At 31.5% G+C, this 13,048-nt stretch overlaps 1 protein-coding gene and 1 long non-coding RNA gene across 3 annotated transcripts; one reads left to right on the top strand and one right to left on the bottom strand.

Annotated features, from left to right (window-relative positions):
* The first annotated feature begins 746 nt into the window (after positions 1 to 746).
* On the top strand, positions 747 to 2,070 carry LOC123886641. Its single transcript, XR_006801298.1, has 3 exons — positions 747 to 1,348; positions 1,433 to 1,490; positions 1,601 to 2,070. It is a non-coding gene; the product is annotated as an uncharacterized LOC123886641 (long non-coding RNA).
* A 1,116-nt stretch (positions 2,071 to 3,186) lies between these two features.
* LOC123886644 (bifunctional nuclease 1-like) lies at positions 3,187 to 7,443 on the bottom strand. Of its 2 annotated transcripts, none has more exons than XM_045935943.1 (11): positions 7,216 to 7,443; positions 5,689 to 6,001; positions 5,343 to 5,507; positions 5,179 to 5,228; positions 4,953 to 5,009; positions 4,772 to 4,837; positions 4,586 to 4,660; positions 4,173 to 4,291; positions 3,969 to 4,060; positions 3,593 to 3,647; positions 3,187 to 3,526 (listed from the first exon to the last, which is right to left on the bottom strand). In XM_045935943.1, exons 2-11 carry the CDS (start codon positions 5,990 to 5,992, stop codon positions 3,520 to 3,522), a joined length of 990 nt encoding a protein of 329 aa, XP_045791899.1. In that variant the 5' UTR covers positions 5,993 to 6,001; positions 7,216 to 7,443; the 3' UTR covers positions 3,187 to 3,519. The 2 variants fall into 2 exon arrangements, with proteins under 2 accessions (XP_045791899.1, XP_045791904.1); XM_045935948.1 differs by having other exon boundaries at positions 5,689 to 6,003; positions 7,221 to 7,411.
* Between the last annotated feature and the right edge of the window lie 5,605 nt (positions 7,444 to 13,048).

Raw genomic sequence — 13,048 nt, forward strand, 5'->3', positions numbered from 1 at the left:
ACAAGATTGACACCGGAATTGTTAAATTTCATTAAGTATAGTATGAAAAAATCTACCTACAAGTTTGAGAAAAGTTTATGCAAAATGTTGTAGAGATACCTGTGGTAAATTTATAATAGCTCTCTGAATATAAGTCGTATGCTAATGATTTTTAATCTAGTGTAAAGAATACAAAATGTATTACAGGATTGACACCGAAATTGTTAAATTTCATTAAGTATAGTATTAGAAAATCTACCTACAAGTTTGAGAAAAGTTTATGCTCTGTTTCTGTACCAGTACCCATTATTTGGTCAAACTGAACCAATTGGATAGTTAACCCTCAAAACAAAAATTATATTTGTATTCTTGACACCCTAAGCTTTCCAACGAGTGGTCGTTTACTCAAATCGGACATCGTTTAGTATTTCAAATAAATTGTGGAAGTTGAGGGTTTCATGCATAATTTATGCAGGAAATCTGGAAAAAAATTTGGAACACAATATTTCGGTTTATATTAACCGAAATTTTTTAGCATGATAAAAAAATTTGGTTTGTATAAACCGAAGTACCCCAAGGGCTAAAACGAAAATTTAGGGAATAGAAAAGAAATGTGGGGGTTGGAAGAGAAAACTTCAATACTATTATATATACCAAAAAACATGTCCAAGAAACTACTGTCTTTAAGGGGCTAAAACACAACCAAACTCAATATTTTTTGAAAATTGCTTTTTAGGCCCCTCTATTTGCTCTGAAACCCCCCAACAATCCCAAAATACCCCTAAATTTAGGTTCCAGTTCAGTTCGGTTGCTGCAACCCGAATACAATTTTCTTTCGTATCGTAGGAACCGAAGTATTATCTTCCAAACTGCAGAAGGGGTCGCCCTATCTCACTTTTCCTTTCCTTTCACTTTCAACAACACCTTTGTCTAATGTTTCCATCTTCATCTTCCTAACTTGTAGATGAAAACAGAACAACAACACTTTTGTGTTCCGAAAACGCTTCATGTTCATCTTCCGAAAACGTCATCTCAACATCTCCATCTTCCTTAGATTCGGTTTCTATATACCGAAAAAGCTTCGATTCGGTTTCTATATACCGAAAAAGCTTCGCTTCGGTTTTTATATACCGAAAAAGCTTCGATTCGGTTTCTACCGTCCGAAAACGCTTAGATTCGGTTTCTATCTTCCGAAAACGCTTTAAAAGTCCATGAATTTGCGATTTGTTTTCCATGAATTTGGGTTTTCCATGAATTTAGAGCTTACTTCAGAAGTCAGATTGTGAACTTATTTGGTTTGAGATCATGTTACTATGAATTTTGCCAAAAGTGGAGGACATGGGATCTAGGGTTCAGAATGTCAATAAAGGTTTTTTTGTTGTTTCTCTCTTATTTGCATTTTTTACTTTAATCTGTATTTCTGCAGTGTGTGCAATGGTTCTTCTTTCTGCAGAATGACTAGGCTAATTCTGCATGAGTTGGAACCACAGGTACTAGAAAATTGCCATACGGTGAGTCAAAAATCCTATAATTTCCAGTGCAACCATCTTGTTGTGCTTGTGTTATTGCAGAGTATTTGTTCTGTGGACCTGCAAAATTGATTCCACTAGTTTGTCTGCAGCAGCTGTCACATTCTTTCCATCTGATGAAATTCGAGTCCCAAGTAAAGGTGCTTCATCATTGATTTTCCTCCTCTTTCTTGCTTCTGATGGCATCAGCTTGTTAATGATTGTTGTTTAGTGATCTAAAGCTTTAAAAAGTGAATGAATATAGTAGGTGAGGAATCTGCTGCATCGGTCTGTCTATTGTGAGATAAAAATATGCAAGTTTCACTGAAGTGGAAGGGGTAACAATTGAAGCAATAGCTGAGGCTAAAGGTAGTAACTAAATAGGAACTGCCGACACCTTACACTTTAATTGTTTAGGCGATTTGCTTGTGACTTAGGCAGAGAAAAGAGTGCCTTCATTTTGGCTCAATGCTATGAAAAACAATGATTTCAGCTGAAGAGGTAATTTGGAAAAAGGATTCAATTGCTACTTACCCTTAAATGCTTGAATTTTTTTAGCCATAAAATTAATTTTGTTATGATGTTTCCATGACTTTCAGTCTATTCTAATTTTGATTTTTCCATGGAATGTGATAATGCTAATTTTGTTCAAACATTCCATGACTTTTATGTTTCCACATCTAGCGCTAATCTAGTGCTGGAGAATGTTTGATTTTTTTTACATATTTTGCATGTTTTGCGGGGGTTTAGAACCTCCTCAAAATTAGCGCAGTAAGAACACAACATACCACAGTTGCTTAAAACCCCGCAAGTATGACATAGAACCCCCATAAAACAGGTTTAAAACCCCCGCAATTAAGCACGTTATTTTTTTGTAGCGTTTTCCCCATTTCGGTAGTTACGTACCAAAATAGTCTTGTTTCGTATTGTAGGTACCAAAATGGTTTTTAAGGGCAAATTGGTCAAGACGGGGGGCCTGGAAGTATAATAGGAGGGTCTAAAAAGCAATTTTCATATTTTTTTGAGAAAAACCAAACTCAATATTTTTGTATACCGAAAATAAAGATTACAAATTTACAAGTTCTATTTGATTATCAAAATAGTAAATACATAGTATTTATTATTAGACTATTATTGTATTTGATTAGCAATAATTATATTTGATTAGTAATAATTATATTTGATTAGTCAATAATTGTATTTGATGAGCCTGATGTTAGGATTTTAGGATCAGTACCTGATGCTTACTGATACCATGTAAGAATAATAGGCCTTGCCTTTTCATTACATTGTGATAGGTTATATACAAAGAGAGTTTTCTATACAATCATGACTCATCAAATACAATTATTGACTAATCAAATATAATTATTACTAATCAAATATAATTATTGCTAATCAAATACAATAATAGTCTAATAATAAGATGAGAGTGTCCAAACACATTTCACATTTTATAATTAACCTGACTCGGTTACCATACAACAATTCATGAGATGGAAGTTCCCAAAACACATGTACATCCAACCATAATACTAGAACCTTAACAAAGTGAAACTCCAATACATCTTTAATAGTTATACCGACAATTTTTGCTACCGTTGTGGGTTTTCACTATCGTTTTAATAGCACTTCGATGCAAAATGCAACAGTACATTTTAAAGTTTTCTGTTCAGAGTAATTGAGGTAACAATTGAAGTGAGTGGTCAATTGATTGCTCAATGTAACCAACCATGCATTTAAAGTTATCTATAAGCAAGTCTACCTAAATTTACATATAACACACACAAAACATAGAACTGAGTGCTTATGTAGCATTGTGCCATATAAGTTAAAAGCAGTTACATATAAACAGCTTCTGAGGATTGGAACAAGCATACGAAAAGTTACACGAGATATATTAACATTAATGTTTAAACATATACAAATATTCACAATGCCAGCATATATATAGGCTGAAGGAAGGGAGAGACGAGACTGCTATCAGCTGTATCGCGAATATTTAGATTGTGTGTACAATTTAAGAGTTCCATCAGGATCTACAACAAAATAAAATTGTCAATTTTATACCGGTGTAAATTTGTCATATAAAATTAATTCCATACCTTTTCTTGACGTTTTTACCAGCCCTATGTTGATTAAGTTTGTCCCTCCATAACGCTGGAGTTGCATCAGAAACATGAGATGTGAAAGTAACAAGATCAGAGAAGTACAGATACAGTTTATATTGTAGTCCACAAGAAATGTGGAACTTGCATGAAAAATGTTGGATTTTATTCAAACCATTAGAGAGTAACATGACAGGATCCTCAATATAGCTAGCTTATGAACAAAATCACTGGTATATTGACAGTTACTGTGATCAATCACATCACATGACATCGAAAACAAGATTGCCATACATCATATGTACATTTAGAACAGAAATCCAAAAATCAAAATCATAATCAGTAAATGAAATGATCAGAAGACAATAATTACCAGCATCACTGTAACGCTCTTCACCAACAGCTTTCAACATGTTGTTCAAAAGATTGAATTCATCGGTTTCAGCACAAGGCTGACCGTTTGGCCTGCAATGTCACGTTTAGTTAAAAAGTTAAAAGATGTCGTTTACGATGCAAAGGACTAAACTTACAGACAAGTCACATTGTCTTATAACTACGTAGTATTTCAGAAACATACTTGTCCATTTCTGTCAATAACCGGCCATCAAAACCAGGGAACTGTATTGACACTTTGCCTGATTCAATTACTCTCATTCCATCACTGTGCGCCAAGTACTTGTTGACTTGTATTGGCACCTACAACATTCATAAAATAGTAAAATGTTTGATGAACAATTTTCAATTTTAACCAGTATAAGTAAGGATTTGCCATTCAGCCAATACAATGAAATTATGCATCCATGGATATAAGTTTTTCCCCAATAATGAATCCTTTTGAGAAAGAATAATGCTAGGAAAAAAAAATGTCGCCACTTAACTTTTCTAACATCAAACATGCCAAAAATGATCAACTGTCACACCCAAGCCGCAAGAGAATGCAATATGCTTCAAGTGATGATGTAGCTGAATGTATGAATTTACAAAGACTACCTTGCATCTAATTGCAATATTGATAGCATCTGAAGGTCGAAGGTCAAAGCTCCTACATTCTGCCTCTTTTCCAACCTATACAAAATATATACACTGTCAAACAGAACTCAAGGTGAATGTTGCATGTTTTTATCCTTTTTTAGGGGTGAGGACTGAGGGGAATGAGAAGGAGTACAAAGGGAATGCCTTGGTAAGATACAACTGGGCAAAGTATGCATCATCGACTCTCCTAGTCACTCTGACAAGTCTAACCTGCAGAAGCACAATATGACATGATGTGATTATCAATATAATCATGGAATCTGATGAAAAGACCACAAAATAATCAAGATTAGGAGTAAGGGTATAAAAAGAAACAGAATCATACTTGGTAATCCATCTTTTCAATCATCTCCATCACTACTTCATATAAAGTAGGTCTAGCCTGATGCAGCAACCGAATAGTTAATATTCATGTGGCTAAATTACATAGAACCGTAATCTTTCTGGATCAAACAATTGATTTATTATACATCATGGAAAAACCAGGAAAAGAAGCCTTGAGATATATGTGACGGTAACATAGTGAAATTCAAGTGACAAAGAAGACATACAATTTGAACATTGCGCACTGCTGCCATTAGTAAGACGCTTGGCATCTCCGCTGCAAATAAAGACATTCCAGAAATTTAAATGGTAAACATATATAATTATCAGAATCAAATTCAAGAATTAGACTTCTACGATGAAATACATATAGCATGCGAGAAAGACATACAAACAATTATAGGGAGAAGTAGACCATCTTCCATCTTCAAAACAATAGCGGGATGTGGTGAATAATCTGGTAGATGGCCTCCCTGAGGATTGTTTTGGACGCATCTCAAGTGTTTTCCGTCCCTCATTTTGATAATGAAACCATCTGCTCCACTCTTCACCTCAACTAGTCAACAAAATCACAGAACAAGTCTGTTTCTTAAACAAATTTTGCAAAAGCTTCTTGCTCTAGAATAACACATATTTAGTTAGCCGAGTTTGACCATTCAACTAAAAACATACATTTGATCATACTTTCATTTACTTTCAATATTGATTTTTTATTCAATTTGAATAGCTAAACATACCAGCTTCAATCACACTTGACCTAACATAATCTTCATCTTTTTCATCGAAATTTTCTGCCGTACTTCCGCCATCATTCGAGGACGGATTTAAACTACAATGCACTATTGTCTTGCTTTTTCGCGTGTTTATGTGCCAAGAAAGGAAACCCGTCCTAGTCTTGCCGCTGCCACTAAGTTCCTTGAGTCCCCAAAACTCAGGTCTAACACAGCTAGCATTCATTGGCCCAATCATAGGAAGGCTACAGAACCCTGCAACTTTGGGATGAACAGAGGGACACATAACTTGTCCTTGCAGAGAACCCATTCTCAAAATCTACACACACAGAAAATTTCCATGTCCACATTATCGTCTAGGAATTAAAAATAATCCAATTGCAAAAATAACTCCGCAGAATTTATCAATGACACAAAGAATTTCATTTTGGACTTTGTAGCTGAGCTTTTAGCATACAAAAAATTTAGTAATACACACAAATTGGTTAACAACTTAAAAATATTTCATGACATGTCCCAACATACAACACTTGACAGTGTAAATTTTTTTACACATGCATCCAATAAAATCACATCAGAGTGCCACTTTTATAGATTTGTTCCTAAAATATAGCTCCAAATGTCTATGTGTCATGATTTGATCCGATGCATGTGTAAAATAATTTTACAATGTTAGCAAATATAAATTAAAGGGTCATGTTAACCGGTGCCCCCCGGGGGCACCGGTTAAGGAAACCAAAAAAGGAAAATTCTAAATTGAAAAATAACACTTTTTACACTTTCGATGAGTTGACCGCACAAACTCCAATATATACATTACTATATTTACTTCCTTAAACGGTGCCCCGGGCCCGGGGCACTGTTTAGCATTTTCCTAAATTAAATCCTATTATCTATAAGTCAAACAAAAAAACAAACTAGATTGGCATAAGCACTTGTGAGACTTTTCGGGAAAACATATGAAAACAACTTATGACATGTTCATAAGCAATTTTCAGCTTAATTTCATAAGCTCTCCAAGATAGCTTATGAAAATAGCTTACAGGTTATACGAAAACAATTTAACTTTATTTTTATGTTTTGTTATAGAAATAGCTTATAAGAAGCGCTGATCATGATAAGTGTTTATGCTATAAACCGCAAATTAAGTTGTTTATCCAAACATGATCTTAGACTTCAAAATCCATTTTAATTTGTTCTGATTCTGACATTCAAATCATATTGCTTCCCAAATCCCAATCATACGATGCATGATAATTAAGCTACTAAACTCTTAGATTAAGATTGATAATCCTATTTCTTTATTTTTAGTATAGTGAATTAAGTGATGATCTAATAATTTATGAAAACTAGAATAAAAAAGCAAAACTATAACGGTTGAAACATGAATATCTCAGATTGGTAATAAAATTAAACATGCACACAAAAAGGATAACAAATATATGATTAAATAATGAAAAATTTGATTAACCGCTAAATTAATTAATTAACTGATAGTAATAATTTATAGCAACATAGTTTATTTGTTCATACCTTAATTGTTTGGGAAATTATTACGATTAAGAGAACGAAAGCTTTGGGAGCGATCACCGAAACAAGTTTGGTTTGGGAAATAAGATAAGAGATTTTTTCTTTTTTCTTTCTTTGTTTGAGAAATGAAATGAAAAATGTCAAAGCTAAGAAAAAAAATTGAAAAGGAAAGAAAAGAAAAAGAAAGAGTGAGAAGTGAAAGTTTCGTTTCTCACGTAACCGAATTTACCGCAGGTGAAGCTTAGTGAAGACAAATGGACAATAAATTGTGATTTGTGTTGTGAGTCACTTTTTTAATTTTATTTTTTGAGGCTATGACTTGTATTTTATTTTGTTAAATTGAATTGAAAAAAGACAATAAATAGAACAACCTTAATGGTTAAAGAATTCATGAAATAATAACATTTTATTTTTAAGATGACAAGTACTTTAACTTTTATTGATTCATATGTATGTTATAAAGGATTAAATATAGGTCTTCGTGAGCTTAGTTTAGTTGATTAGAACATCGCATTATATATATAATGGTCGGATTTAAACTTCGAACAGTGAGACGATGAGATGGGTGGTTCACTTGATTAAGGATACATGGAAATGAATTGCGGCTAACATCAGTTGTATGATTTAAAATTGATGGTGATATGATTAGGGGTGATTACGAGTCGGGTTAGGTAAGTTTTGACCTAAAAAATCGTTATCCGATCCAATTAAAATTTAATTGTGTTGAATAAAATATCTGTATATTTTTTATATTAAATCCGTACCAATTTAACCTTATAGGGTCGGTTTGAGTCAAACAAAAATTTTATTGGTCAACATATTATTTTATTTGATCAAAACTCGTGACTTTACATGAGATTCATAAATATTAACAGTGATTAAAACATGTATTAGAGACTGTGCTTCTATCACAATTGATACAAAGTACATCCTTTAGTTTTTATATATAAGTATAAATTCTTTTTTCAGATTCATTGAATAACTTATGCGTTTGTTTGAGATTTTTTAAAAAAATGATATTTTTTGAAAAAAAATCATTTTCAAGAAAATCATTTTTTGTAGAGATTTTGAAAAAAATCTAAAGTTATTTGCCGTTTATTTACAATTATTAAAATCTATTTTTTTAAGATGGTGAGGAATGATGAATGATAAAAAAAAATATATTTTGATAAAAGCTATTGAAAATATATTCTCATTTTGATTAAAAAAATGATTTTTTTTTTTACTAAATTGATTTTTGAAAAAATCTGAAACAAACACAAGTAAGATAAAAAAGTGGAACTTTTTTTGGGAAAAATAAATTTATTTGATGAAAAATCTGAAACAAACATGCCCTGAATCCGCACAACCATAGCTCTTCGTGACACTACATTACTAAACACCCCCTGACATATGTTACAAACCTCTCGCGGAAAACTAATAACTCATATATGTTTCTATAAGCCTAGTTGTTTTACTTCGGCCCAAAACCAGGACCTCTCATAATCCAATACTAGTTGTTACCTAGAAGGGGCTGTTGTTTTACACACCCCATCTCATTGCTACAAAACCCATATCAATAATTAATTCTCGGGGTTAATATATTGATGAGTTTTGTAGCAAAAGTGAATACTCCCTCTATTTTAAAATAAGTGTTACACTTGACTATTGCACATATGTTAATGTAGAACATTGACGGTTAATATTTTTAGTTATATAAAGTATAATGTTAAAAATTATAAAAAGCTGGTATATAGAAAATTCTCATTGAGACAAATCCAACAATATCTTATATGTTAATATTTGTTTTTATATGTTAATTGAAAAAATATAGTCAAAATAGAATATGTGAATAGCGCAAATAGTCAAATTCTAACATTCATTTTGAGATAAACGAAATGATAAGTTATTTGAAAGTTACACACAAAGTAGAGGAAATATAGTTCAAACCCCGCTCATAGCATCCAATCCAATAATTTTGAATTTTTGATATTCTTTATCTATTAACCAATAAACAATTCCAATCAACACATATATAAAACATGCATTGATATTTAAAATTAAAAAGATATCAACACATTTACACATTATTTTTCTAGTTTACTATTTATTATACACAGTTAGTCCATTAAAACACGTTTTTGATCTGTCAAATTAATCTTGACAGCTTAATTTCTGTAACCAACCACCCACTTCTAGCCTAGCCACTACCATTATCAATAGTAGTAGTAGTACTTTCTAATATATACATTTATAATATTCATACTACATTAATAATAATGGATGCCATATATGAGTACGAGGAGAGGGAGTAACTGAAAAGATTATATATATGGGGTAAGTTAGTCAACAAACAACAGAAGTGGAGAGTTTGTTGAGGCTGTGTTTCTTTTGTCAGCTTCTGGAAGTGGAAGCAATCATATTTTTTAACCATATATATATTTATGACTTTAATTTTCCTTTCAATCTTCTAATTAACTCCCTTTTGTTACTATTAACATAATTATATATGTCATTCAGCAGCCAGAGATTTTGTCTGCCTTTGTTTGATTTGGCCTTTTTTCTTTAATTTGATTCAATGTTTCCATAAGCTAGCATATGAAATATTGCGGCCTCATGCATGTATATGTATGCACTTTTTTATCTTTCAAACTTCAACATGGTTTCTTTATTTGAACACAAATTACAGTTCTAATCAAGAGGTCTAGCTTGTAAATGAAATATTCAAACCAATTACCACATTTTTCAAAGAAGGTTGGCTATGTTAAAAATTGACCATTGTTTTCAAAGTAGGTCAAGCCTGTAAAGTTCGACTTGACATATGATTAAACATTACTTTTAGATAATTGCAATTTAAATCCATCTTATGCAACAATTCTTTTTAGTTTTGATCTAACAATTCTTCAATTGCACTATATTGTGCTTGTGCACGAGCAGATCCAATTAACCGAATTGAGATTCTTTCATTCATTCATTCTATGGAGGACATGACCATTTCTATTTATAATTATGTCTCTTATTATACCACTCTCTTTTGTTTTATTTCCCTCTCCTTTTCACTTTTTTCTCTATAAAAAAAATCTTAAAATCACCAAAAGGTAGGGTTACAAAATTAGAGAATTCCAATTAATCACATATAAGTGTGTGTGTATTATATTAATATGAGCTATGAGATATCACCATATGGAACATAATTAAAAAAAGCAACTTGTGCATGCTTCAACAATATTTCCACTAGTTTTTATTTTATTTGGTCATGTCAATAAATTTATATGGATAGTAAAACGCACTAAAACATAAAAATATCTAAAAGAACTATTGCCCATTTTCTATTCATCGATGAGTTCCATTCTTAGGGGACATTATACCCCGCAAAAGATATACTATAAATTTATCACACATGGCCTAATTTTGCCTTAGGGATTAAGGAAAACCAAAACTGAATATACTTATTATCGTGCACGTGCACTGTAGATACTAGGATGTACTTAAATTACGCAGGATGAAATTGAAAGATCTTTGAAATGACACCAATAGCCAATGTGGAACAATCGTAGACTATAAGTAATAGTAACCAAAAAAGTTTGCAACAAAAACATATCCTTCCAATCTTAAATATAAGAGAAAATCTATTTTTTTTAGATACATTGAAAAACTAATGTATCTAGTCAATAATATAGATCAAATACATTAGATTCTCAATGAATCTAAAAAATAGATTTTCTCTTATATTTAGGATCAAAGGAAGTACAATTTCACACTTTCTTTGACCTCAATCGTCAATCTAAAATCGAACGTTTAAATTAAAGACCGACAGACAATAACTATTCAAACACCTAGGGACATGCAACAAATTTATAATGTTAGACATTTCGTTCTTCTCATTAGTGATATTTAATTATGAGTTGAAATTATAACGAATTCCAGATTACCAGAAACTCTATTCTCAATTACCTAAAAGAAAGTGAAAGTATGATCGATAAAGAAGCAATGTTAAATGGATCTGAATTTCACTAGCTAACTCAAACAATTAGAATGTCTAAACACATTTATACATCCAACAATTATCTTGGGTCTCCGATTCAATTTTTTTAAAAAAAAAGAAGAAAATGACAATGCAATCGTACGTACATTGATGATATTATTCGTTTCTTTTGCAGTAGGATTGAAAGGAACAAAGCTAGCTAGCTATATATAGACCGTACTGAGCTATATATGATAAAGATGATAAAGGAGGAAATGGAGCTTCAGTTGAGTGCAACTTTTTTACTATTGTACAAACAAGCCAGCGGTGTCATCACATGTACATGGTCACATATATCATATCATGTGCTATACATTGGTCGTTATACGTAAGTAACAACTACTTATCTCTTTCAAAGTAAACGCACTTCATAAAGAAGCAAGCCATAGGCAGGCAGCAGAATATATATCATGCCAATTTTGTTTTGTACTATTAGGTTTCTCATTTCAATAATTCGATCTTGTTAAGATATGTTTGTATTTTTACTTGCTATAAACATTCTCATCCAATCTAACACTGGTGGTTGGTTGGTTGGTTGGTGCATGCACCATGTGTGTCTCAGTGTGTGTTGTAAGGTACTGGTTGCGATTCCTAATGGAAAAACATTCATGTGAATTGGAGGTCCAGGGTTTAAGTTTGTGCTGTAACAGCAGGCCGTAGTAATGCATGTAGACAGTCCAATTATAATATAATGGTTGAGATTGATTTAATTAACTAAAAACACAGTTTTTAATATCGGCCATCTAATCTCAAACTATCGTCTGAGATTAAAAACTATGAGTTACTACATGTAATAATTACTGCGGTAGATCCAAGTCCATATATAAGATGATTGTTTTGAAAGTAAAATGACACGCATATATATGGTGTAGTTTTTTTTTGTCCGAAGACAAAGCAACCGTATTATCTAAAATTTATATACGCAACTGCAAACTTTTAAATTCGATTTTATATAAAGATATTCAGTCTAATAATATCTATATTGTTAATTGTTGAAGTCTTGTGGTACAGTTTTTTATTGTGATGTCAAGTTGACAAGGAAGTATCTAAGATGGTATTCGTTGCCAATTTTGCAGCATATTATGCAAAAGAGAATGCATATTTGTGAAAGACAAATTCCTTGGCAACTTAAAAGCATACTTGGTGGAGCATAATTTGAAAATGTTTTGGGCATTAGAATAACTAAATTAAGTTTTATGATATATTTTTTTATCAATTATTTTATTCAAATTTTTATTAATTTTATTTTTTTATCGGTAGACGTACAAGCAATAAATAACTCACTTACAATTGTGAGATCTCAATTTAAACCGAGACAAAGGTATCGATCATGTTAATTAATACCAATCTTATTAGTTAAACTATAATTTATTGGACCGGTCATTATTCAAATTACTGCGTGATAAGCAAAGGTTATTTGCAATATATATATTATTATTTTTACACATTTATCGTTTCAAAATTAAGCTTTTTTTGCTCTTCATATACATGAAAGAAAATCATATTACTTAACATAAATGAAAGAAATTCATACACAAGATGCATATTTAATTTGAACCCACCAAAATACCCAAAATTTGAAGAGAATGACACCAATTATACGTGCATGAGATAAGAACACGGATACATTAGTCATAAATACATTATAAAATATTATTCTTTTAAAAATTAACTTTTAATTCTGATACCAAATTAAAATCATACGAAACGGATTTAATTATCTAAAGTGAAAGACCTAATTTGACATCTAATACGTATATGTATATGTTTCGAATAGAATTATCTCCGATGAAGTTAATTAATCAATTTTTTTTTAACACCAAAAATAAAAAT

Source organism: Trifolium pratense, linkage group LG1 (genome assembly GCF_020283565.1).
Source record: "Trifolium pratense cultivar HEN17-A07 linkage group LG1, ARS_RC_1.1, whole genome shotgun sequence".
Lineage (NCBI taxonomy): Eukaryota > Viridiplantae > Streptophyta > Magnoliopsida > Fabales > Fabaceae > Trifolium > Trifolium pratense.

Bases quoted from the DNA above. Each gene is read 5' to 3' on its own strand.
- LOC123886644 (XM_045935943.1), bottom strand. From the start codon at position 5,992: ATGGGTTCTCTGCAAGGACAAGTTATGTGTCCCTCTGTTCATCCCAAA. The intron at 4,061-4,172 runs GTATGTTTCTGA...GTGACATTGCAG, and splicing joins TTATTGACAGAAATGGACAA to GCCAAACGGTCAGCCTTGTG. The intron at 3,648-3,968 runs GTAATTATTGTC...ATGCAACTCCAG, and splicing joins AGAGCGTTACAGTGATGCTG to CGTTATGGAGGGACAAACTT.